Source organism: Cydia amplana, chromosome 18, assembly GCF_948474715.1.
Source record: "Cydia amplana chromosome 18, ilCydAmpl1.1, whole genome shotgun sequence".
In the NCBI taxonomy this organism is placed as follows: domain Eukaryota; kingdom Metazoa; phylum Arthropoda; class Insecta; order Lepidoptera; family Tortricidae; genus Cydia; species Cydia amplana.
Genome location: NC_086086.1, coordinates 2487544 through 2513800, shown reverse-complemented (window position 1 = coordinate 2513800; position 26257 = coordinate 2487544). Strand labels below are relative to the sequence as shown.

The 26257-nt window shown below is 44.8% G+C and overlaps 1 protein-coding gene across 1 annotated transcript; it reads left to right on the top strand.

The window, feature by feature from the left end:
• Positions 1 to 4561: 4561 nt before the first annotated feature.
• LOC134656282 (regulator of nonsense transcripts 1-like) lies at positions 4562 to 25982 on the top strand. The gene is made up of 12 exons (XM_063511801.1): positions 4562 to 4922; positions 5005 to 5192; positions 7065 to 7265; positions 7992 to 8062; positions 9762 to 9829; positions 13434 to 13549; positions 14947 to 15156; positions 16660 to 16830; positions 18343 to 18502; positions 20323 to 20589; positions 21388 to 21559; positions 24586 to 25982. The coding sequence occupies exons 1-12, from the start codon at positions 4743 to 4745 to the stop codon at positions 25890 to 25892; spliced, it is 3111 nt and encodes a 1036-aa protein (XP_063367871.1). The 5' UTR covers positions 4562 to 4742; the 3' UTR covers positions 25893 to 25982.
• Positions 25983 to 26257: the final 275 nt, after the last annotated feature.

Below are 26257 nucleotides of genomic sequence, written 5' to 3'. Positions count from 1 at the left end.
CCTGAATATGGACCATTCATTTCGCATATGCTGATTGATATATTTATGTCACCTTGAGCGTTAAATAGATTTATGGTGTACCGAAATTAATGCTTTGTAAATTTTTTAGGGTTCCGTCCCTCAAAAGAAAGAATTAAGCTGGAAACAAATTATCGGACGCGGCTGACGGACGCGGCTGACGCGCGCGACATAAAAGTGTGCACAGTCAGGAACATCCAGCGCGCCAGATTTCTGTCGGATGTCCGAAGGCTCAAGGTTACGTCCACGGCTTACCTCCGATAGTTTGCACAGTTCAGTGTATATTCATTATCTAGATACCTATAAGTCGCGGCTGTGAGCCGCGTCCGTCAGCCGCGTCCGATAATTTGTTTCCAGCTTTAACCTATTGAGTTCAGTTCAGTTCATTTATTTTGTTAAGTGAATTGGAATCACTTTGGATTAACTACACTAATTCGGAACCATAAGTTTACCATACAGTCGTATCGTATATAGTATTGTATATTTCCGTTGTCGTATCTAACTATCTTTCCGTTGGAATACAAATTGTTTCGTTAATGCTATCAAGACTTAAAAACGCGAGTAATCATACCTATTCAGAACCTTCGGTGTGCGATATCACCTCGCACTTAGATAGCTTTTTACAGTTATTTATAACTTGCCTAAGTGGTCATAGCCCTTATAAGGAACAAAGCTGACGCTATGGAATGGAACCTAAAGCTCTTATTCTTATAGCTATCCCATGTTTGGATTTTACGATTATGATAGAACAAGGTTGATTATAAGCTCGTAACTCTTGTTTGACACATGTTTTTTTATTAGAATTGTGTGAATATGAGTCCAGTTATATTATAGAAAAAAAATGACTTGTATAGGTACCTACTCTCACAAATACTACACCTTAATCACCCATAAACTGATTTACCCCAATTCACCATAACGAAAACGAGAGTGATTTAGTTTTCTCACAAATCTCACAATACGTTGTTTAGTTTGATGACCAAATTTCATAAAAGATGGCGCTGTTACAAACGCAAACTAGGTAACACTAGTTCATCGTAGAATGTATATAGGACGATTTCGACATTTTCCTGAACTTGGCACTTTCCTATCTTGTCTCTTTTTTAACTTGCCATTTTCTTACCTGGTCTCTTTCCCAAACTTGTCTGACTTGTCTCTATCTTAACTGGTCTACCCTCTGGACGACACGCCATTTTCAAAAATTGACGCTTTACTAACTCGTCTCTTTTTTAACTCGCCATTTTCTGATTTTATCTAAGGTAAGGGTCGGCCAAATGTCATAGAGGGCCTCGAGAGAAATGGGACTGCATTTAAAAAAAAATCAAAATGGCCGACTTTTTTTTTTCAAGTTAGGCCGAGCGCGCTGAGATTTAGCATGCGGCGAGCCTGGGGGCCCAAGATTACTATGTAAAAAATTTTTTTTGGAAAAGTTCAACATTCCGGCGGACACGAGCAAAAGTCAAATTTCCAAGTAGGTTAAGCGAGCCCGAAGGGCGAGCTTCAGGCTGGGAGGCCGAAGGCCGACCTCGGCGGAGGGCCGAAGGCCCGGAGCTTCACCCCGACTCCCAAGCGTGCAACCCCAAGTAATTTAAAGCTAGGCCGAAGGCCGAGCTGCGTGAATGCAGTTCTCCCAAGCGTTCTACCATGTCAACTGTCTTTATAACGAGCCGGCGGCGGGCCGAAGGCCCGGCGGCGAAGCGTCGAGGCGCGCGAAGGCTGAAGGCCGAGCTCCGCGTAGGGCCGAAGGCCCGAAGCGTCACCCGAGAGGGGGAAGTTAGACAAGCGAAATAGCGGGCCGTACGCCGATGGCTGTAGGCCCGACGTGAGCTTGTCAAGACACTTTTATTATTGGGTCGTGTTTAAGCTCCAACTTCCCGCTTACGCTTCCAAGCAAAACCAACCCTCCCCAAGTGTATTAATAATCGAAGCGGTGGGCAAAGTGGCCAAGTTTTTTTAACCGCTCGTGCTAATATTGATACCCGAGCAAGCGAAAGATTCAAAAATTGAACCACGAGCGTAGCGATTGGTTCAAGAAGTGGAATCTTGAGCGTTGCGAGGGTGTCAAGGCACGAGGGTTAAATAAACTTGGCCACTGAAGTGCCAACTTTGCTGTTGGTGTGGTGAAATGTGGTATTGTAGGCCTAAAACAGCCAAGTTATAAATGAGGCGAGTTAGGAAGGGGACATGTTTAAGAAAGAGACCAAGTAAGAAAATGGCAAATCAAAAAAGAGACGAGTTAGGAAAGAGACAAGTTTGGGAAAGAGACCAGGTAAGAAAATGGCAAGTTAAAAAAGAGACAAGATAGGAAAGTGCCAAGATTAGGAAAATGTAAAAATAATTATTTTGGTAACGTAGCATCGTAGCAACTTGTTTTAACTAAGTGGTCCTTCGAGCCGGATTGAGATGACCGACATGCTAGAGCCTAGCTCAGTGGTTCCTAACCTTTTCAGTCCGGTCACCCCTATGACTAACTAGGGAACCTGATTTTACCCCTCCTCCCAATTGTAATAAAAAATAAAATGTGTATGTTTGTTGTATTGTTATATTAGGTTAGCTTATTACCCCCGTAAAATACCAGTTTTACCCCCACGGGGGTAATTACCCCCAGGTTAGGAACCACTGGCCTAGCTAGTGGGTTCGACGCCGTGTACAAGCAGCACTAATCCAACAACATGCAACAGCAGTGATGACGTGAAGCTACCGAAAATAGATATTTAGAGCCTTATTCGTTTATAAGTACTTATTATAGAAAAATTTAAAAAAAAAGGTTCAATTTATGACTACGAAACCCAAGTCACTAAAATGTTTAGAACGGAAATAGATTTCGCAGAACCAAATGATATCAGACTTGTGCTAATGTACGGCCCATTTTTCTGATATCAGTCAGACACCCACGATTTTAGGCTTGTTCAAAAATAGCTAGGCTTAGCGTCGGCTGGGCTGAGCCAGTTACATGAATGATATAATAATATTAGAATACCTACGTCTACCAAAATGCAAAGTCCCGAATACGAACTGACGAATTACCGAGCCACTATAGTTACTAATGTTCTGAAAGGTTATATTCTGATTCAGACTGCAGCAGTATTCCTGTCATTCCTGATGCAAGTTACTGCTATAATATAGGTGTAAAATTGCAGTAGCGGCACAGATTTTTTTATTTTTATTTATTCAGAACACATACAGTCATACATGAAACATAAGGTAGAAGTGCATAATACGCACATAATTTATCTACTAAAAAGACTGGCCCCTATTTCACCAAGCTGACAGGTACGACAATTGTCAAGAAAATGACAGACCTTTGTTTCACCACGCCGACATTTGTCAGTGACATATGTCGAGTGACAATTGTCAAGTGACAGGTGACAGACGACAATTTCTTAAATTGTTTTGTATAATTGTTTTCTCATATATATATTATACTACTCTTTGAGAAAACCTAAAAAACAGGTTGGTTTGGAAAACCGACAGATAGAGTTCGTTTAAGCTTTCACCAACTTTATGGTGACAATATCTGTGTAGAGTCTGTGCGGAAAGAGAAGAGTCGTGGAATGTATTGGGCCCCATACATTCCACGACTCTTCTCTTTCCGCACAGACTCTATGTGAAAATTTGGTGAAAACTCGCTGTCTAAATAAAGGAAACTACACAAAAGCATCTAGGGAAAACTTAGCAATCCATTGGTATATAGTTGCATGACGTGCCCAGTTCTACTGACCGGGATCCGTCCATCAGCCGATTGTTTAATGGCAATCCTATTTGGCTAAAAAAATAAACCAAACGGGAAGTCTAATTAGGGGCACGTTTGGTCTAATCAAGATCGCATTTGTTTCCATCAGGAATACGTATCTTTTTGGTTTCTTCATAATCATAATAGCAGACAAAAAAAATCTCGGATCTAAATAAAAGTGTGTTCCCGGTAATGAAGCAGATAACTAAATCTCGATTTTGTTTTTACGCGGAACATTGGAAATCAATCTAAAACCACTGCGGGATGATTCTTTTGAAAGTAGCTTAACTATTGCTTTCGAGGAAACAACGTTAGGTACACCTTCTTTCAAAAGAATAACTTGCAGCTAGCTGATGAAGGAGACGGCAATTACAACTTGAGGTCACGCTGCTGGGCCGGATTTAAACGCCCATTTGCGGTCGAGTTATATTTATTCATCTGTAACCAAAATTTGATGAATTAAATCATTTAAATTGAATTCATAAGTTTCATGTCTGTGGTTTCATAAGATCCTACTCGTATTTCGCGCCTTGACGGCGACTTGACAGTTGACAGCAGTTGGTGGAGTTGAAGAGCCTTTGAGTGCCATCTAGAGGTTATTGAGGGGAACTTTCAACTTATGAACTTGAGTTCAGTGCTGCCAAGGTAAATAATTCAATAAAAGCTGAATGTATTATAATGATTAGAAAATTTATAGCCATCTAGACATTTTTTCGTAATAAAATTTACTTTTTTACCTTTCTATGATATTGAGGAAATTTTCTGGGAAACATGTACAAAATAATTGAAGGTGATTCATTTCGTAATCGAAAACAAACTTTCAGTGCTACCAACATGCCAACAACTAACATGGCGTATTTTCCTATTCGTCATTCTTTCCTAGCCGTTTGATAATTATTGCGTGGCTGTTATGGGAGAATTGTTTTATCGTTCTGTTATTAATCTTTTTGACACGTTTTCCAAATTTTAACTTAAATTACAATACACAACCATGAGCGTCGACGCGTATGGACCGAGCTCCCAAACGCTCACATTTCTGGATACTGAAGAAGCGGATCTTATAGGAGCTGATACTCAGGGATCGGAGTTCGAGTTCACTGATTTCACCCTCCCTTCTCAGAGCCAAACCCAGGCTTCGCAGCATGATCATGGTCTAACCACTTCCAACCAGGTCAGTAGCTGTAAACTAGTGCACCTAACCTCGTTTTATTTACTCGTTTTGATTACACCATATGATTTCTGTGTTCTTGTAGGTTAACGGCTTAGGTCGTTTGGATCTGAGTTCTAAAGTATCTTCTGTTACGAATGCGATAGCAGAGTTGCAATTTGAGGAAGAGGATGAAGCGCTGTATAGCAGCAAGGAACTGCCTGACCATGCTTGCAAGTACTGCGGTATCCACGACCCCGCGACTGTAGTTATGTGCAACATATGCAATAAGTGGTAAGTTAGATATTAACAATGACATTGTTCTACTGTTTGTATGTCTCAGCTATTAGAATGATAGATTGATTGACCAGTTCACTACCTAGTCATCCTGCTTTCATACAAATTTTGTACTGAAATGACATATCAGTCGGACTAGGGTAATCTGGCTGTAATGTTCGTATCAGGGATATTAAACAAGGCTTAGTGATATAATAATGTTAACAAGACTTAATAGTATATTATAATGGTAAACAGTTAAACTTTCAAATACTTAACTGGTAACCAGTGTTATTGACACAACTGTTTAAAAATTTTTGTAATGAGGATAGCATAACTTAAATTGTCAATTTTTGTGCAACAAACTGTTATCGTAAACTGTAATTGCATACTGGTCACAGAAAAAGTCTTATCAGTAATAAGGTCCTTCCAGTTAAAATTCTTTTAAAAGTAAAACTAATAACTATGATAACAACTACTATAAAAATATTTAAGGAAAAATATAAATATGTTGTAGGTGCATGCACATGAGTCAGTAAAATTTGGTTTCAATTTTCTCACACTGATTATGCTAGTGGTTAAAACCAGTGTTGGCCGAAACGTTAATGCAATTGAAAATGTTGGCCATTAACCATTATAAATTGAACCTTAAACCGTAACGGACGATTACAGTTTATGGTTCAATTTAACAACATTTCAACAACAAACAACAACAACTTGGTTCGGTTCAACATTTTCAATTGCATTAACGTTTCGGCCATCACTGGTTAAAACATACTGATGTGGAAAATTTCATAAATGTTAGAAAAGGTCTTGGGTATCAGGAAAATAAATGGAACTTTCACTTTAGATCATTGCCATACAAAAATGAAAATTTCGGAAACTTTACAAGTTTAGAAACTTGCAGATGGCACATCAGCATGCTATCCCATTACCTTTGATATGTGCATATGTGGCAACGCAATTTATCCAAAGAGTGTGTAGTCGTCAATTGGTGATAACTGAAAACCCAAAACGCAATGTATTTTGAAGTTGCGAGAATTGCGAGTGTACAATGATGAAGCACATGGGAATATTGATGCTGATGTTGTATGAAAGTTGTCTTTTCTAATTTGAAGTCTCTGGTGTTATTTCAAAAGTTGTATAAAAATATGTTTCTTTAGGAACTGAAGATAATCTATCTGTATAATTATTATACTTAAACAATCACTCTATTGATAGGTGAAAACTGCATGAAAATCTGTTGAGTAGTTTTTGAGTTTATCGCGTACATAAATACACACAGACGGACGCGGCGGCGTACTTTGTTTTATTATAATACTAACATACATTGATAACAGTGAATTAATGTTTTGTGTACTGATAGTAATCAATTGCAGGGTCACATATTATAAAGGCATGTATATAATCTTGGTTTGCCTCTTTGTCTATGAACCATATTAACATGACCCGCCCCGGCTTCGCATGGGTTAACAAATTATACGTAAACCTTCCTTTTGAATCACTATCTATTTAAAAAAAAACCGCAACAAAATCCGTTGCGTAGTTTTAAAGATCTAAGCATACATAGGGACAGACAGACAGCGGGAAGCGACTTTGTTTTATACTATGTACTCACTGATGATGCAGGCCATCAAAATATTTTTCTCTTATACAATTATTATTATTATTAAGTTCACTTGGTCAGAGCCGTATAGACTTGAATGAATCCGGTTTGCACGTCATTGGCGGCTGCGGCGGTCGCCGCCCGCCACCAAGCTTGTTTCGCCGCCGGTCGCGTGAAGAGTCCACTCGTCTGTTTCGATTTTTTTATAAGAAGCGATAAGTTTTTTTTGCTTCCTAGTCTAAACCAGCTTGTACAACAACTCATGCTAATCCTATCCATTCTAGGTTCTGCAATGGCCGCGGCAACACCTCCGGCTCGCATATCATCAACCACCTGGTCCGCGCCAAGCATAAGGAGGCTGCTCTGCACCGCGACGGGCCGCTGGGCGAGACCCTGCTCGAGTGCTACTCGTGTGGTGCGAGAAATGTCTTCGTTCTTGGCTTTATACCCGCTAAGGCTGACTCTGTTGTGGTGTTGCTGTGTCGGTAAGTTATAAAGTTAATCAGTATTAATCAGCTAGTTCACTTCAGCATGTTTTCACTCTACTATTGCCTCTAGACAAGACCTCAGTTTAGACAAATTAACGCAGTGCAGGTTCAAAAGTAACTGGCCATTCTAAGGCTGAGCGGAGAACATTTTGGGATTTGTCCAGTATCCTTACATCATATTCTGTCATTCATTAATAATACTATCTGATTTGTGAGAACGCATTCCTAGTGAACGCAACCGTAATATGCGGTCTCTATCGCACCTCGTTGTCCCGCTCGTTGTTCGCGTCTAGACTTAGAACAATGGCCGTCTGGATGTAAAAAGTAAATTAAATAATAAAGTGCTTGTTAATTAATCGGAGTATCTTTTATCAAACATACACTATTTAAAAGGCAAAGCACTGTCTTTTAAAAACGGAGACTCATATACTATCAAAAATTAACAAGCCATAAATGTCTACTAAAGAATCAGATCAGGTTACATAACTCGGTGGATACACAAGTTTGGTAAAGGTGCATTCAGACCTATAAAACGAATTAGACTGCGTGCCTAATTAGCGTAACTCATGCATGACTCGCATAGAGCCCGCAATCCTCAACAAACTAGCGGTATTTGCTTGATTTGGACGCGTCTTAACTTTTGGAAATATGCAACTGCAAAGAAAATATCTTACACTAGTTTGTGCCCGCGACATCGTTGATGAGGACCATTATGTTTTGCAGTCAACCGTGCGCGGCGCAGAGCTCCCTCAAGGACATGAACTGGGACCAGGAGCAGTGGAAGCCGTTGATTTGTGCGTACATTTTTAAAGCATTTTTAATGTTTTTGTTATACAGGGTGCTTCCTGTAACAGGAGCAATAAATTAAACTAAAGGCTGTACTCCTCAAACTGACCAACATTTGTTCAGCAACTTTTAAAAATTATGAATTCTTTAGACTTCCTCTTTTTCATACAAAATAAATATTGCCTTCAATGTACGCTGACATCAGTGTGTTTGACGTTGCTTGTCACGCTTTAATCATAACAAAATTTGCAATACATTGCGTCTTAGAATAAACTTTAAAGTGTAATAAAAATCAAAACACGAGTTATTTTCAAAAGTTGCTGAACAAATGTTGGTCAGTTTGAGGAGTACAGCCTACAGTTTAATTTATTGCTCCTGTTACAGGAAGCACCCTGTATATTCATAACTATTTTCTTTTCGGGCTAAAAATAAGCACAAAGTGAGGACCAAATACTAACAGCATGGTAGCCGTTAGGAGCCAAATCCAATGTTACTTTACCAACAAAATAATTGAAATCTAACAGGGTGTGCACCTATAGTTCGTTTTTTTTTAGCATTAGAAAAAACTTGAAAGAAGGTAAGCGATTTTGACATGTCTTTTAATTGAAAAACACTTTATAAAATCAATAACTATTACTTATGAAAGCAGAAGACTATAAAAGATCGTATTAGATTCATAATTGTTACATATTTACCGTAACTTATTTTTAAAATGTGTTTTTCAATTAAAAGACACATCAAGATTGTTTACCCTATTTCTAATGCTAAAAAAACGAACTATAGTTCTATAAACATAGGATTAAGGCCTGAGCACACCAGCTGCGTGTGCATAAACGTGCACGTGCGTTAAAATGTTGGAGCCGTGCACGCACACGTCACGCAAGCGGTGTGCCGTCTCTCAAAAAGATCTGTATATTACAACGCGCGTGGGCTCAGACCATCCTGTGTTCTAGCACCCAGTTAGATGTCAATTATTTATTTTTGTTGATGAAGTGATTTGGTATTTTCATGTTTATGATAGGATTTATAATTGCTACAACACTTAGTATTAATTTGCATTATTTTAAAATAATTAAAACCATGGTTGAGTTCATAAATAATTAATCAGTTGAGGTTAAGTACCTACCAAAGGCACTACTCGAAATGCTAAGTAATGTGTTAACTACAAAGGTCAGCTCAATCTTATGAATATTCCCTTCATGAAATACCTATTCTCATTATGCTTGCAAATTATTTCTGTACTGCCTGATAAAGGAGGGTAATGTTTATTTACCCAGCCATAATATCTAGACCGAAGGTTCAGAGTCGCTGACTTATTTTATAAAGTGTATGTATTTTTATTTCATCGGCAGCCTAGAGCTAGACTGAATGCCCATGCTAACGGTAAAATTTGTTAACACATTTATTGCCACCCAGCCAAACAAGATATCCGCGCCTGGCCACGAAAATTTCGCCATATAAAGCTACCACGATCCCGACTATCGGGTCGTCCGGCCTGGGAACGAAATCATAAAATACCCGATAGTCGGGTTTTCGGCACTGAATGTGTTAAACTCAACTCATGTTGCAGACTTACATTTATTTTCATATCTGTTTTGAAAAGTTTTCTCCCGGCGAAACAAAAAAGCGATGCACCAAATGTTTATCATAAAGGCTTGATTTAAACATAAACTTATAAAAATAAATTGTAACTTTATTCACTTTCAGCGGACCGCGCTTTTCTGTCCTGGCTGGTCAAAGTACCTTCTGAAGCTGAGCAGATGAGGGCTCGTCAAGTAAGTTATTAAAAGTCCTATGTGATGTCAGGGGGGTGTCACTCCGCAGTTTAGGTACATTTGGCCGGCGCGCCCATCCGACAGGCGTATGGCAGTGGGCTGCCGCTCGGCGTGCACGATAGTCGTGTCACGCGGCGCTCGCGCAAAATTGAAAATACAATGGCTTCGAAACTTACTTCCGTGAGAATCAGACATACTATCTCCAGATAAAAAATGTATGTTTACATAATCAAAGCTTGTAATTCCTACATATTTATCTTAAAAATAATAAATCGGTGGGTATAAAGTCTATTTTTTTATTCGGTAGACTAAAGTGACATTTCATAGTATGAACATCATGTGTCATTTCATACTATGAAATGTCATTTTAGTCTACCGAATAAAAAAATAGACTTTAGGTATAAAAACTTGTCAAGTGATAACCCCGTGCCGACACTCACAGCTCGGTCATAAAACTGCGGCGCGGAAAGGAGATTCACGGTTCGTGCGCGGTTATAAGTTTCAATTTTGCTTGCAGGCGGCGATATAGGTGTAATTTTATACCTAATTCTGACTTTTGTGAAGGAGTGAATTTTCTGTACGGTAGTACTATTAGTTATTCTGTGGTGATGTTCCACGAGTCAAGTCCAGTGTTGTGAATAACGCTTATTTTTAGACTTAAAGACTCGAGCCCTCAAGACTGGTAAGTCTTGAAGACTCGACTATATTTGAGAATTGTATTTATTTATTTTACCCGTATGAATGCAAGAAATCATCTTTGCCGCCTTTGAGGCGTTAAGCCTCGAGAGTCTTAAGAGCCAACAGGAGCTAAGATTAAAATATTTTAGGTAAATATACCCGTCACGCTAACGGAAGCGGCTCCTAAAACTAGTGCGATAAGGACAAGGCGAAAAATCCTGCGTAAAAATATCAAAAATCGAGGTTTCGTACTCGACTGTTTCCTCCTCCAAAACTTAACCAATCGTAACCAAATTTGGAAATCTAAATGATTATGACATTATCTGTGTCGGACCGTTTTGCTTTTTTGACTAATTGATGTCAGTTTTGAATAGCACGCCTCTCATTTCGGCATAGTCAATTAGGCCATTTTGGCCATTTTTGAAGGGCTCTAGCGCCTTAAAAAACAAAAATATCAACAAAAGCAAAACGGTCCGACACAGATATTGACAATATTAATTTGTGTTGAAAAAATCATTGCTCTAGCTTCAAAACCCACGGAGGAAACAGTCGAGTACGTTTGTATGGAGAAATGACCACTCCTGTTGGCTCTTAAGGGTTCGAGTCTTTAAGCCTCAAAATTCACAACACTAGTCAAGTCACCTTATGGCAGTCGGCGCTTACGCCAATATTAACGACGGTCCAATACTAATGCAGTGCTACGCGACGTAAGCGCCGACCGTCATAAGGTTCCTTTACCCGTGGAACGTCACATATACTATGTATTAGGATGTTGCTAACTATAGGTAATATAAGCTGTATTATTCCTTACATTCGGCTTGAATTCACCTCATTATCTCGCGGCAAAGGCAGATATAACACCTATTTACAAATAAAACAAATAATTCAATTAAATATTTTAAGTGGAGGTACAAAGATGTACTGCTTGTCATCTGAATAAGTATAATCAGAAGACACTTGGGTCCTTTAAAAGCATTATACCTACGCGACAAAATGGAACTACGTGACCGGATAGACCGGCGGTTATGGCTTTAGCCGCGAAAGATGAAGATGCCAGCTCAAATCCGGTTTCGAGGGGTTACTTTCCTTTAGTTTATTTCTATATGGCTGCCAAAAATGTGCTATTAACCCTTAAATACATGATTTTTTCGTTTTGCCCGAAATTAATATAATATATATATCACATAATTGTTTGCCGTTTCTAGGAAAAATAGTAAAAAAAATTATATCATCGATTTTCACTGGGAAATCAGTGTTAAAAGTTGCATAGTCTAAATCATATTTTTGGAAATATATAGCTATAGTAAGGGGTATAGGAAAAATCTTAACTGCCAACAGAAAGGTACACTATTTGTGATGTTCCTATGATAAAATTTGTAAATATAAAATAATTACAAACCCCGAAAAATCTGCCCAAAATCACATACTAAAAATCATCAACTTCCAGGTTTTTCCAAGTTTTCCGACATTTCGTCTATAAACAAATGTAACTTTTATAAATTAAAATACTGCGTAAATTTATGTAATAATTCGGAAAATTTATTAGTTTTACTATTGAAATAATATACAAGAACAAATAGAATTTGTTTAATAATGCATAACATTTGATGTTTATGTTGTGTGTATAAATGCATCACTATGCATTTAAGGGTTAAACAATGATATTATATAACCATAGATAGGTTATACTCATACTTGAGGAGCACAAAAAATACTTCCATATTTATTTCTGTGCCTACGAAAAAATCTGTTATTTTTGATTAATGTTCTTATTCCATCCATATTTGTCACACTCGTTGTTAAACATAAGGTCGTCTCTTTCTCTTTCGGTGTGCGGGAGCTCGTTAGCACGTGCACATTTCTCGCTTGTCTAGCCGCGTCTAAAGGCAACTTGTCCAATTTGTCACAAGTTAAGCGCTTCAATTTTGGAACGCCTATAACCTATCTTGAGTTATAAATCATTGCTATTAAAATAGTGAATTTGAAGTTCAGTTACTCGTTGATAAATGCCCAATGAGGGTTGTGGGATCTAAGTCAGTTTATAACCTAGTAAATATATTAAAAACCCAGTCACGTATTTTAAGTCGAAAAACGCTCGACATGTTTCACTTCGTACCGAGAAGTGTCATCAGGAGCTTGCGTTTACGGTGACGGACCGGCGCAGACTGAGCTCTCTGCGCCCGATGACTCGGCGCAGGCGCCGGTGGCGGCGGGGGGGGGGGGGGGCGAGAAACTACCCTCATTTATGGCATTATTGTCAAACGATGGGTTGCACACAACACTTGCGTGCAACGTTGCGTTTTTAGGGTTCCGTAGCCAAATGGCAAAAAACGGAACCCTTATGGATTCGTCATGTCTGTCTGTCTGTCCGTCCGTATGTCACAGCCACTTTTTTCCGAAACTATAAGAACTATGCTGTTGAAACTTGGTAAGTATTCTGTGAACCGCATTAAGATTTTCACACAAAAATAGAAAAAAAAACAATAAATTTTTGGGGTTCCCCATACTTCGAACTGAAACTCAAAAATTTTTTTTTCATCAAACCCATACGTGTGGGGTATCTATAGATAGGTCTTCAAAAATGATATTGAGGTTTCTAATATCATTTTTTTCTAAACTGAATAGTTTGCGCGAGAGACACTTCCAAAGTGGTAAAATGTGTGTGTCCCCCCCCCCCGTAACTTCTAAAATAACAGAATGATAAAACTAAAAAAAATATATGATGTACATTACCATGTAAACTTCCACCGAAAATTGGTTTGAACGAGATCTAGTAAGTAGTTTTTTTTTTATACGTCATAAATTGCCTAAATACGGAACCCTTCATGGGCGAGTCCGACTCGCACTTGGCCGCTTTTTAATATATTTACTATGTCTTTGTCTCGCGGAAGTTTTGTCAGTTTATAACCTATTCGGTTTTGGTCAGGTGACCCCGCAGCAGATCGGGCGTCTGGAAGAGCTGTGGCGCGACAACGTAGACGCCACTTTCCAGGACTTGGAGAAACCTGGCGTGGACGAGGAACCTCACCAGGTGCTGCTCAGGTGCGTACTGGTATTGCTGGTAAACGCTGGTGACGGCTGGAGAAAACTTTCCACGCTCAACCAAATCCCACCAAAAACATTTTCATGTAAAATGTTGCCAAGACGAAACCATAAGGCTCGCACTGACAAAAAGTTATCACATCTCTTGTAGAGCCAAGCTTTTAACTCTACAAGCCCTAACTTCACAAACTCTACACCTTAGTCAAAATATGTGGCTTGACCGTTTCGCTACTGTCACATGGACGTAAGGTGAAAAATGTATTCACTACCTATTCATTATTTTTTATAATACAATAGTTCTTGGAGTAACAAAACGGCCTATGCAATTGAATTTTTTTATGTTTAATAAGTCCACTAATGACATCATATCCCGAGAATTTTGTTTATCTGGTATAATCCAAACCCAAGTTATGAGGGTTAAAAAAACGACGAAGCGCTTCGAGAAAAGGTAGATCGCCCACGACACTTCTATACTGCCCTGCTAAGCCAAAAAGTGGTATCTCAAAAGAAAATTCACTGCTAACTTATACTAGATATTGTGTTAAGTACAAAGAACGACTAAAAAAACATACAAACGAACTTGCAAGGGACTTGGTAAACACCAATGGCAAACCGAGTAGGCTGAAAAGGTGGCAAATATTGCGACTAGACCAGAGGCACTAAGTGGCACTAGAAGATAAATACTATCAAAGTCAAGAGAGAGTATTTAATGGAATACCTCTCAAAACCCTCAAAAAAGACATAACATCTGATTATGGCTAAAACAGCCGATTGCAGATAAAAAGAGGAAAAAAAAAAAAACACTGCTTTCTATAGCTGATAGTTCATTTTCAAAATCATTTGTTTTGAGATAGCGGTATTCGGCTTAGGAAGGCAGTATAAGTATCAAAGGATTGAATCGCCCCGCAACGCTTCGCTTCGCGTTCGCGTGTTGTTCGCCTACGTAGTACGCTGCGATAGAATCGTGGGGATTACGGAACTGGACCCAAGTGACCACTGACAAGTGACTTAAAGCCAGTATTTATAAACTATCTGAGAGCTGTGGACCTCGCGAACCCGCATGGCTTCGTCGTTTTGAAAACCATCCAAAAAGTGAATGGACAGAAAAAAATATTATCGGACCTACTCATATTTCACGGTTGAGCAGTACGTTCTGTAGAGGAAAACAGCCGAACATTGCATTTTTGCCCATGATCGCGCTTTGCATTTGCTCAGTCAATTATATCCAATTGAGTATTTATTTTATCAATGTTCAATTACGCTATTTTTCAATGACGCGTTAGAAAGACACTCCTGCTCATTTTTGTAAATTTTGTAATCAGAGGTCATATTTTGAGATTTGGTCTTAAATTGCGAAATCATGACTTGAATCTCGAATGACCAATAACTTATTACAGATACGAAGACGGCTACCAATACCAGAACATCTTCGGTCCTCTGGTCAAGCTTGAAGCGGACTATGACAAGAGACTGAAAGAGTCTCAAACTCAAGAGGGCATCGAGGTTCGTTGGGACGTTGGTCTTAACAAGAAGACTATTGCCTACTTCACTCTGGCCAAGACCGACAGCGATATGAAGCTGATGCATGGGGATGAACTTAGACTGAGGTATGGAAGTTTCAATCTTTATAGGTTAGATATTCTTAGATAAGAGGCTGAAAGAGTCTCAAACTCAAGAGGGCATCGAGGTTCGTTGGGACGTTGGTCTTAACAAGAAGACTATTGCCTACTTCACGCTGGCCAAGACCGACAGCGATATGAAGCTGATGCATGGAGATGAACTTAGGCTGAGGTATGGAAGTTTCAATCTTTATAGGTTAGATATTCTTAGATAAGAGGCTGAAAGAGTCTCAAACTCAAGAGGGCATCGAGGTTCGTTGGGACGTTGGTCTTAACAAGAAGACTATTGCCTACTTCACTCTGGCCAAGACCGACAGCGATATGAAGCTGATGCATGGGGATGAACTTAGGCTGAGGTATGGAAGTTTTTATTTTTATAAGTAGGTTAGAATGTTCTTAAAGAGACTGAAAGAGTCTCAAACTCAAGAGGGCATCGAGGTTCGTTGGGACGTTGGTCTTAACAAGAAGACTATTGCCTACTTCACTCTGGCCAAGACCGACAGCGATATGAAGCTGATGCATGGGGATGAACTTAGGCTGAGGTATGGAAGTTTCAATCTTTATACGTTAGATATTCTTAGATAAGAGGCTGAAAGAGTCTCAAACTCAAGAGGGCATCGAGGTTCGTTGGGACGTTGGTCTTAACAAGAAGACTATTGCCTACTTCACTCTGGCCAAGACCGACAGCGATATGAAGCTGATGCATGGAGATGAACTGAGGCTGAGGTATGGAAGTTTCAATCTTTATACGTTAGATATTCTTAGACAAGAGACTGAATGAGTCTCAAACTCAAGAGGGCATTGAGGTTCGCTGGGACGTTGGTCTTAACAAGAAGACTATTGCCTACTTCACTCTGGCCAAGACCGACAGCGATATGAAGCTGATGCATGGAGATGAACTTAGGAAGTTTTAATTTTTATTAGTTAGATATTCATTCTTAGGTAGTATTCCACCTGTCCATTTGTCCTGTGCGATATCGCGTCTGCTGTGTTAGAGGTAATTTTTCTGCTGATTCGATATAGCGATTATAGTAGTAGGGGGTCTCTGTTGTTTCCCAAAAAGTTGTAAGTTATAATGTATTGTTTGCCCGCATTTTCGTTAGTCATAATTTATTTGGTTCAGAAAACACGTCACTTTTCAGGATTGCCATAAAACAAACCTACACTCTATCTATAGCAACCATTCTCAAAGTGTGTTCCGCGGAACCCTAGGGTTCCGCGACACCCCTGCACAAGAATACACTTCTAAAAACTATTGTTTTATTGTAAGGTTCCATCAAGTATTTCGCTTTCCAAAAGGGTTCCGTCAAAAAAAAAAGATTGATAACCGCTGATCTATAGGATAACCTTACGAAAATCCTGAAAAGTTAACGGTTTCAGATTTCTGACTAATGATAATATAACAAACAATACATTATGACTTAAAACTTTATGGGAACAAAGGGAATTTGAGGGGTTAAGCGAAGTAGTAATGTAGAATGTTGTTGTCAGATACGTGGGCGAGCTGCACAAGCCTTGGGCGGGGGTGGGCCACGTGATCAAGGTGCCGGACAACTTCGGCGACGACGTGGGCCTCGAGCTCAAGGCCGGCGCCGGCGCGCCCGCCGACTGCACCGCCAGCTTCGTCGTCGACTTCATATGGAAGAGCACCAGCTTCGACAGGTACCTACCGTTGCCCTCACTTAGCTCACTCAGCATGGAGGTGCCGGACAACTTCGGCGACGACGTGGGCCTCGAGCTCAAGGCCGGCGCCGGCGCGCCCGCCGACTGCACCGCCAGCTTCGTCGTCGACTTTTTTTTTTTTTTTTTTATTGAGAAACAAACAGTCTTATAATAAACATAAGAGCAACTTAGCTAATAGCTACAAATTGATTTATTTATAGACCTATAGTTCCCTATTTTAGATTTAAGCTAGTTTTTAATTTCTTTTAGTAATAACTGTATATATCTTGTTTGTAAATAAATTATCTACAAATTGTATCGAGGTACAATTAAAAAAAATAATAACTTCATATGGAAGAGCACCAGCTTCGACAGGTACCTACCATGTAACCATGCTGAGTGGGCTAAGTGAGGCTCACTCAGCATGGTTACATTTTTATCGTCTGTCACTGTGTTTGCCACTTACACACTTATGTTGTTCTTTAAATTAGTATATTATCTCTTTGCCCGAGATGCAGGATTCCTAGTTCAGGTACACGTAACAATGTACGTAATATGTTAAAATTCACGCACAATGTAAATTTGCAATAAGGTTTTCTCAATAAATTATTCTTATTCTTTAACTTGTTAGAACGTGACAGGCATAGTGACAAGCGATAAAAATGCGACCGTGCTACCGCCGCAGGAACGGGGCGGGACCGAACTTTCAGCAACTGACTTTTTGTTGAGGCGTTCCGGCTCCCAGACATTTTTTGAAAAATACAATAGGCCGCGGACTCGACGCTATTTTGAGTCGTATGGATCTGCCGCTCGCGCCGCCCCGTTCGATTCGACAATTAACTAGTTTGAGACGACAGCGGGGTCCGCAGAATAAGAGACCAAATAAACGATAGACCGCGAGTTTGTAACAGATATTTTCACCAAAGGTTCCGTCACACAGGCGTGGCGTGAACGTTTTAAAAGCGGCGCACTCCGCTCACGCCCCGCCCGGAAAACGCGCCTGTGTGACGGAACCTTACACTTCTTTCGTCTTTTAAAATGGTTAAAGTAATTGTATCATGTAACCTCGTCAACGTTAGCTTCCGCTCCATTTGTTGAAGAACAGTAACCGACCAAATATGTTGGCAAAAAAAACCGGCCAAGTGCGAGTCGGACTCGCGCACGGAGGGTTCCGCACCATCAACAAAAAATAGAGCAAAACAAGCAAAAAAAAAAACAAGCAAAAAAACAGTCACCCATCCAAGTACTGACCCCGCCCGACGTTGCTTAACTTCGGTCAAAAATCACGTTTGTTGTATGGGAGCCCCACTTAAATCTTTATTTTATTCTGTTTTTAGTATTTGTTGTTATAGCGGCAACATAAATACATCATCTGTGAAAATTTCAACTGTCTAGCTATCACGGTTCGTGAGATACAGCCTGGTGACAGACGGACGGACGGAGTCTTAGTAATAGGGTCCCGTTTTTACCCTTTGGGTACGGAACCCTAATTAACTGGAATGTATTTTCCAGGATGCAACTGGCGCTCCGCAAGTTCGCGCTGGACGAGTCCTCCGTATCTGGTTACATCTACCGGCGCCTGCTGGGGCATGAGGTGGACGAGGTGTTGTTCCGCGTGCACCTGCCCAAGCACTTCAGCGCGCCCAACCTGCCCGACCTCAACCGCTCGCAGGTCGGTACTGACGGAGGTGTCACATGCACGTTGCCGAACCTTTATAAACCCGTACATCTACCGGCGCCTGCTGGGGCATGAGGTGGATGAGGTGTTGTTCCGCGTGCACCTGCCCAAGCACTTCAGCGCGCCCAACCTGCCCGACCTCAACCGCTCGCAGGTCGGTACTGACGGAGGTGTCACATGCACGTTGCCGAACCTTTATAAACCCGTACATCTACCGGCGCCTGCTGGGGCATGAGGTGGATGAGGTGTTATTCCGCGTGCACCTGCCCAAGCACTTCAGCGCGCCCAACCTGCCCGACCTCAACCGCTCGCAGGTCGGTACTGACGGAGGTGTCACATGCACGTTGCCGAACCTTTATAAACCCGTACATCTACCGGCGCCTGCTGGGGCATGAGGTGGATGAGGTGTTATTCCGCGTGCACCTGCCCAAGCACTTCAGCGCGCCCAACCTGCCCGACCTCAACCGCTCGCAGGTCGGTACTGACAGGGGTGTCACATGCATGTTCTGCCACTGACGCGCGCTATTCGGACCCTCAATATAATAGCGGAAAATATTGACATATTCTCATGCCCTTTGACTGAATTCACAATATCAACATTAAATATATTATGTTATAGACGTAATGGCTTACTTTAGATATGTATGGTTAATAGTTACACTATTGTCTTAGGTTTACCTGTAAAGATAGTTGTAAGTGTGGAAAAAAATAAAAATAAAAAATAAATAAATAAAATGTTGCCCAACCCTTATAAAACTTTTTTGGACTACCATGTGCTGTAATTTGTTTAAAATACTTTGGGGGAATGTTTTATATACAGAGTGTTCGCGGCAGAAAATTCTTTAGAAAAAGTAGGTACGCGATCATTTAGGTTATTGTATACGGCCGTCTCTGTTAAGTAAATAACGAACACTCTATATTGAAGTTTAGAAAGGAAAGTAAATGTAGCTTTGTAGAGAAGGGTCCTTAATTCCTTATGTTTCATGTGCAAAAATACCATTCTATCAGAATTTCTGTTGGAATTTCAGATAAAAAGGACCTTATTGCACTTGAAGCATAATAGGAATGCTTTCAATTCCATTCGAATTTTCCAAATTGTTTCGTGATATTAACCGGGTCCACACAGAGCAAACACGCGCGAGGCAATTTCCTCGCGCACAAAACGGCCAGTGTGGACGTGCTTCGCCGTTTTGAGCCGCCCTTATGTTCGCTCTGCGTGGACCCGGCTATATTTATTAAACGGAGCTCAACTCCAGACGAACAATAATAGTATTTTATGCAACCGTTGTTTAAGAGGGGTCAAAAAAGGCGAGTGGCGTGGGTAACAATTTGAGGCGAAGCCGAAAATTGTTAATAAAGACGCCACGAGTATTTTTTGACTCAGTTAAACAACGTTGCATACAATACTTTTTCTACGACCAAGCACTTACTTTGAAATAAAATTGTAAATTTAACAAATATTTTTAATTCAAGAAGTAACAAAAATGGAGGGTACTGGCGGGAAAAGAATGAATGAATGAATGAAATTAAAAAAAAAAACATGTCTATGGTTCACTTATGTGTCAGAGATGACATTTAAAATAAGGTTGGCAACACTGTATTTCATTCAATATTTTTTAAGTGGTCATTACACGAAGTATCGTAAAATCGCCAAAAAGATACTGCGTGTATGCACAAATACTTTTTTGGGGAATAGACTAGAGACTTGTCTTGACAACTATAAAGTAGGGTTTTAAAGGTGTGTGCACGACCCTTTAAATGACAAATAAAAGTACGGGAGTAGAAAAAAACACTAATACATCTCTCTCCCCCAGGTGTACGCAGTGAAGCACGCGCTGCAGCGCCCCCTGTCCCTGATCCAGGGTCCGCCCGGCACCGGCAAGACCGTCACGTCCGCCACCATCGTGTATCAACTCGTGCGCCAATCCGGCGGACCCGTGCTAGTGTGCGCACCTTCTAACACGGCAGTGGACCAGCTGACTGAGAAGATACACCGCACCGGGCTGAAGGTCGTGCGGCTGTGCGCCAAGTCGAGGGAGGCTATGGAGTCTTCTGTGTCTTTTCTGGCGTTGCATGAGCAGGTTAGTTTCTGTTTTTTCACTTGATTTATCCTTCTAACTCCAACTATAGAATCTTGTTGCTCGTGCGCCAATCCGGCGGACCCGTGCTAGTGTGCGCACCTTCTAACACGGCAGTGGACCAGTTGACTGAGAAGATACACCGCACCGGGCTGAAGGTCGTGCGGCTGTGCGCCAAGTCGAGGGAGGCTATGGAGTCTTCTGTGTCTTTTCTGGCGTTGCATGAGCAGGTTAGTTTGTTTTTTTAATTTCTTCTATTTTCTCTTTCACTCTACTTCCTATCCTATTGTATATACCTATATCACTTATGCAATTTTATTATTAAATTTTGATAAATGATGCATCTCTGTTGCCGCTATAACAACAAATACTAAAAAAAAAAAAAAAAAAATATTTAAGGGGGGCTCCCATACAACAAACAGGATTTTTTGCTCTATTTTTTTGTTGATGGTGCGGAACTCTCCGTACGAGAGTCCAACTCGCACTTGGCCGGTTATTTTTTATTTATTAAAGAGATTATGTCGCTTCATATAATCAACATATTTATAATCACCCTCATTTGTGATTACTAAGGCCTATATTTACTAGCTTGTACAGTGCTCTGGCCTCGTCCGACAATGAAAAACCTAGGGCACTATTGCATCCACCACTGAGCATGATCATACGCACATTACTGCCGCTAGCGGCGCGCCGTTCCGGTTCCCAATAGGCATAAGAGTCCATTTTACAGCAGGTTTTACTGTTAAGCCGCCAACTTCTTTTTTTTTTTTCAAGTAATAAATATATGTAAATATTGAACAGGCGCGCGCATTGGGATCGGCGGACAGCGAGCTGCGCAAGCTGACGCGGCTGAAGGAGGAGGCGGGCGAGCTGTCGGCGGCCGACGAGCGCCGCTACCGCGCGCTGCGCCGCGCCGCCGAGCGCCGCCTGCTCGACGCCGCGGACGTGGTGTGCACCACCTGCGTCGGCGCAGGTCCGTACTGTTACTGTAGCTAGCGGGAGACACACAGACGAGCGCCGCTACCGCGCGCTGCGCCGCGCCGCCGAGCGCCGCCTGCTCGACGCCGCGGACGTGGTGTGCACCACCTGCGTCGGCGCAGGTCCGTACTGTTACTGTAGCTAGCGGGAGACACACAGACGAGCGCCGCTACCGCGCGCTGCGCCGCGCCGCCGAGCGCCGCCTGCTCGACGCCGCGGACGTGGTGTGCACCACCTGCGTCGGCGCAGGTCCGTACTGTTACTGTAGCTAGCGGGAGACACACAGACGAGCGCCGCTACCGCGCGCTGCGCCGCGCCGCCGAGCGCCGCCTGCTCGACGCCGCGGACGTGGTGTGCACCACCTGCGTCGGCGCAGGTCCGTACTGTTACTGTAGCTAGCGGGAGACACACAGACGAGCGCCGCTACCGCGCGCTGCGCCGCGCCGCCGAGCGCCGCCTGCTCGACGCCGCGGACGTGGTGTGCACCACCTGCGTCGGCGCAGGTCCGTACTGTTACTGTAGCTAGCGGGAGACACACAGACGAGCGCCGCTACCGCGCGCTGCGCCGCGCCGCCGAGCGCCGCCTGCTCGACGCCGCGGACGTGGTGTGCACCACCTGCGTCGGCGCAGGTCCGTACTGTTACTGTAGCTAGCGGGAGACACACAGACGAGCGCCGCTACCGCGCGCTGCGCCGCGCCGCCGAGCGCCGCCTGCTCGACGCCGCGGACGTGGTGTGCACCACCTGCGTCGGCGCAGGTCCGTACTGTTACTGTAGCTAGCGGGAGACACACAGACGAGCGCCGCTACCGCGCGCTGCGCCGCGCCGCCGAGCGCCGCCTGCTCGACGCCGCGGACGTGGTGTGCACCACCTGCGTCGGCGCAGGTCCGTACTGTTACTGTAGCTAGCGGGAGACACACAGACGAGCGCCGCTACCGCGCGCTGCGCCGCGCCGCCGAGCGCCGCCTGCTCGACGCCGCGGACGTGGTGTGCACCACCTGCGTCGGCGCAGGTCCGTACTGTTACTGTAGCTAGCGGGAGACACACAGACGAGCGCCGCTACCGCGCGCTGCGCCGCGCCGCCGAGCGCCGCCTGCTCGACGCCGCGGACGTGGTGTGCACCACCTGCGTCGGCGCAGGTCCGTACTGTTACTGTAGCTAGCGGGAGACACACAGACGAGCGCCGCTACCGCGCGCTGCGCCGCGCCGCCGAGCGCCGCCTGCTCGACGCCGCGGACGTGGTGTGCACCACCTGCGTCGGCGCAGGTCCGTACTGTTACTGTAGCTAGCGGGAGACACACAGACGAGCGCCGCTACCGCGCGCTGCGCCGCGCCGCCGAGCGCCGCCTGCTCGACGCCGCGGACGTGGTGTGCACCACCTGCGTCGGCGCAGGTCCGTACTGTTACTGTAGCTAGCGGGAGACACACAGACGAGCGCCGCTACCGCGCGCTGCGCCGCGCCGCCGAGCGCCGCCTGCTCGACGCCGCGGACGTGGTGTGCACCACCTGCGTCGGCGCAGGTCCGTACTGTTACTGTAGCTAGCGGGAGACACACAGACGAGCGCCGCTACCGCGCGCTGCGCCGCGCCGCCGAGCGCCGCCTGCTCGACGCCGCGGACGTGGTGTGCACCACCTGCGTCGGCGCAGGTCCGTACTGTTACTGTAGCTAGCGGGAGACACACAGACGAGCGCCGCTACCGCGCGCTGCGCCGCGCCGCCGAGCGCCGCCTGCTCGACGCCGCGGACGTGGTGTGCACCACCTGCGTCGGCGCAGGTCCGTACTGTTACTGTAGCTAGCGGGAGACACACAGACGAGCGCCGCTACCGCGCGCTGCGCCGCGCCGCCGAGCGCCGCCTGCTCGACGCCGCGGACGTGGTGTGCACCACCTGCGTCGGCGCAGGTCCGTACTGTTACTGTAGCTAGCGGGAGACACACAGACGAGCGCCGCTACCGCGCGCTGCGCCGCGCCGCCGAGCGCCGCCTGCTCGACGCCGCGGACGTGGTGTGCACCACCTGCGTCGGCGCAGGTCCGTACTGTTACTGTAGCTAGCGGGAGACACACAGACGAGCGCCGCTACCGCGCGCTGCGCCGCGCCGCCGAGCGCCGCCTGCTCGACGCCGCGGACGTGGTGTGCACCACCTGCGTCGGCGCAGGTCCGTACTGTTACTGTAGCTAGCGGGAGACACACAGACGAGCGCCGCTACCGCGCGCTGCGCCGCGCCGCCGAGCGCCGCCTGCTCGACGCCGCGGACGTGGTGTGCACCACCTGCGTCGGCGCAGGTCCGTACTGTTACTGTAGCTAGCGGGAGACACACAGGCTGACGCGGCTGAAGGAGGCGGGCGAGCTGTCGGCGCAGGTACACACCCACAACCAACAACTATACAACTCCCCCACACCTCAAATGACCCCACGCAGTGCCGGCCCGAGCCCTTGATCAGGGTAGAGCGTAATCGGGTTTTGGCGCCCTTCGTTGAAGTTTTCAAGCGTATTTTGCGCCCCCGCCGCACTCGCGTCTTTTAAAACTTTTTTTATTCTTATTTGCCATTTTGGCGCCCCCTTTGCCATCCGACGTCTAGAGCGGCCGCTCCTCTCTACCCTAGATCCGGGCCTGACCCCACGTCTCAAACTACACAGATCCCGCATTATGGTTGCTATTTTACTTGTAAAATGCTATGATTTTCGCAAAATACCTGAGTTTCCTCTACACCACTTTATGCTACAACTGCCCGGTACACCCCTAAAGCTTAATTTTTAGTGTTCCGTACAAAACTTTGTTCACGGAACACTTATTGTAAATATTTTCAATTTACATTTACAATTTATGTTCAGTCAGCAGCAATAGTTGCTAAGCGGGCGAGGTGTTCAAAATTATCTTGACGCGACTTTATTATTAAGAGAATAAGAGCGTATCAAGGGACTTTTGAACACCTCGCCCGCTTAGCAACTTCTGCTGCTGACTGTTCATGGTTTTTTTTTGACAAGATGTTCATGTTGATATATACAAAATGTTCTACAACAGGTGATCCCCGCGTCGCGCGCATGCGCTTCCAGTCCATCCTGATCGACGAGGGCATGCAGTCCACGGAACCCGAGTGCATGGTGCCCGTAGTCCTCGGGGCCAGGCAACTCATCCTAGTCGGCGACCATTGCCAGCTCGGACCCGTCGTCATGTGCAAAAAGGCCGCCAAGGCAGGCCTCAGCCAGAGCCTCTTCGAACGCCTCGTGGTACTAGGCATCAGACCCTTCCGTCTCGAAGTCCAGTACCGTATGCATCCCGAACTATCCCGCTTCCCATCCGACTTTTTCTACGAAGGATCCCTGCAGAATGGCGTCAGCGCTGAGGAACGTAGACTACATAAGATAGACTTCCCCTGGCCGAGACCCGACCGCCCCATGTTTTTCTACGTCACCCAGGGCCAGGAGGAGATAGCCGGATCCGGAACGTCCTATCTCAATCGTACGGAGGCGGCTAATGTTGAAAAGCTGACCACTCGCTTTTTAAAAGCCGGCGTGCGGCCTGAACAGATCGGTATTATAACCCCCTATGAAGGGCAGAGGTCGTATCTAGTACAGCATATGCAGTATCAGGGGAGCTTGCACTCTAAATTGTATCAGGAGATAGAAGTTGCCAGCGTCGACGCTTTCCAAGGAAGGGAGAAGGATATAATCATCATGTCGTGCGTGCGCTCCAACGAGCATCAGGGTATCGGTTTCCTCAGCGATCCGCGGCGTCTCAACGTGGCTTTGACCCGCGCGAAGTACGGACTGATCGTCGTCGGCAACCCTAAGGTACTTAGCAAGCAGCCGCTCTGGAATCATCTGCTCGCGTTTTACAAGGAGCGCCGCGTACTGACCGAGGGCCCGCTGTCCAACCTGAAGGAATCAGCGATTCAGTTCGCGAAGCCGAAGAAGCTGGTGAACGCGCAGAACCCCGGCTCGCACTTCATGTCGACGTCAATGTTCGACGCGCGCGAGGCCATGGTCCCGGGCTCCATATACGACCGCGCGAGGCCGCTGCGAGACCCGCTGGCTTACGTCGGCCCGGAGCGCGCCGCCTTGCTGCACGCGCCCGTTCCGCCTGCGGCCTTCCCCATGCGAGGCCGTTGCGGCCCGTTCCCGCCCGCGGCCCGCGGCCTCGCCGCCCGCCGTCGGCCCCCGCGTCTATCCCAGGAGCCCCTGTCCCAGCAGCCGCCTCTTTCGCTCTCGCAGGGCGCGTCGCAGCCAGATTTCAGCCAGGAATCAGCCGCGCCGGACTGCCCGTCGCAACCGGACGGGCTGCTATCGCAAGACTCCACGTATCAGGGCGGGTTCCGGCGACAGTACTGAGCGGCGCGCGCACGCGGATGATGCCGACGCGACACGCCGAGGGGGCCGCGGGGAGGCCGAAAGCCGGGAGCGAGGCCGGGGGCCGGCGCCGGCCTCCGAGGCGACACGACTGACGGGGACGAATGTTCGAAAGCGTTCTAAACTGCGACTAAAACTGAGCAGATTGCAAAACTTAAAACTGTTAAAACTAAATTCATTGTTACGTTTATTGTATTCTAATCGAATTGTTCATATAGGAGACATCATTTAGATTTCGGTCGGGGACCCTAGTTTGTCTGTATTTCCGATAGTGCGAATCATTTTACTTGAAATTTAAACCGATAAGCGACGTCTCTGTTATCAATTACGTCTGCAACATTAACGAC

Coding starts and splice junctions, on each gene's coding strand:
- LOC134656282 (XM_063511801.1), top strand. CDS start 4,743: ATGAGCGTCGACGCGTATGGACCGAGCTCCCAAACGCTCACATTTCTG. Junction 15,157..16,659: donor GGGGATGAACTTAGACTGAG/GTATGGAAGTTT, acceptor TGTTGTTGTCAG/ATACGTGGGCGAGCTGCACA. Junction 21,560..24,585: donor CACCACCTGCGTCGGCGCAG/GTCCGTACTGTT, acceptor GTTCTACAACAG/GTGATCCCCGCGTCGCGCGC.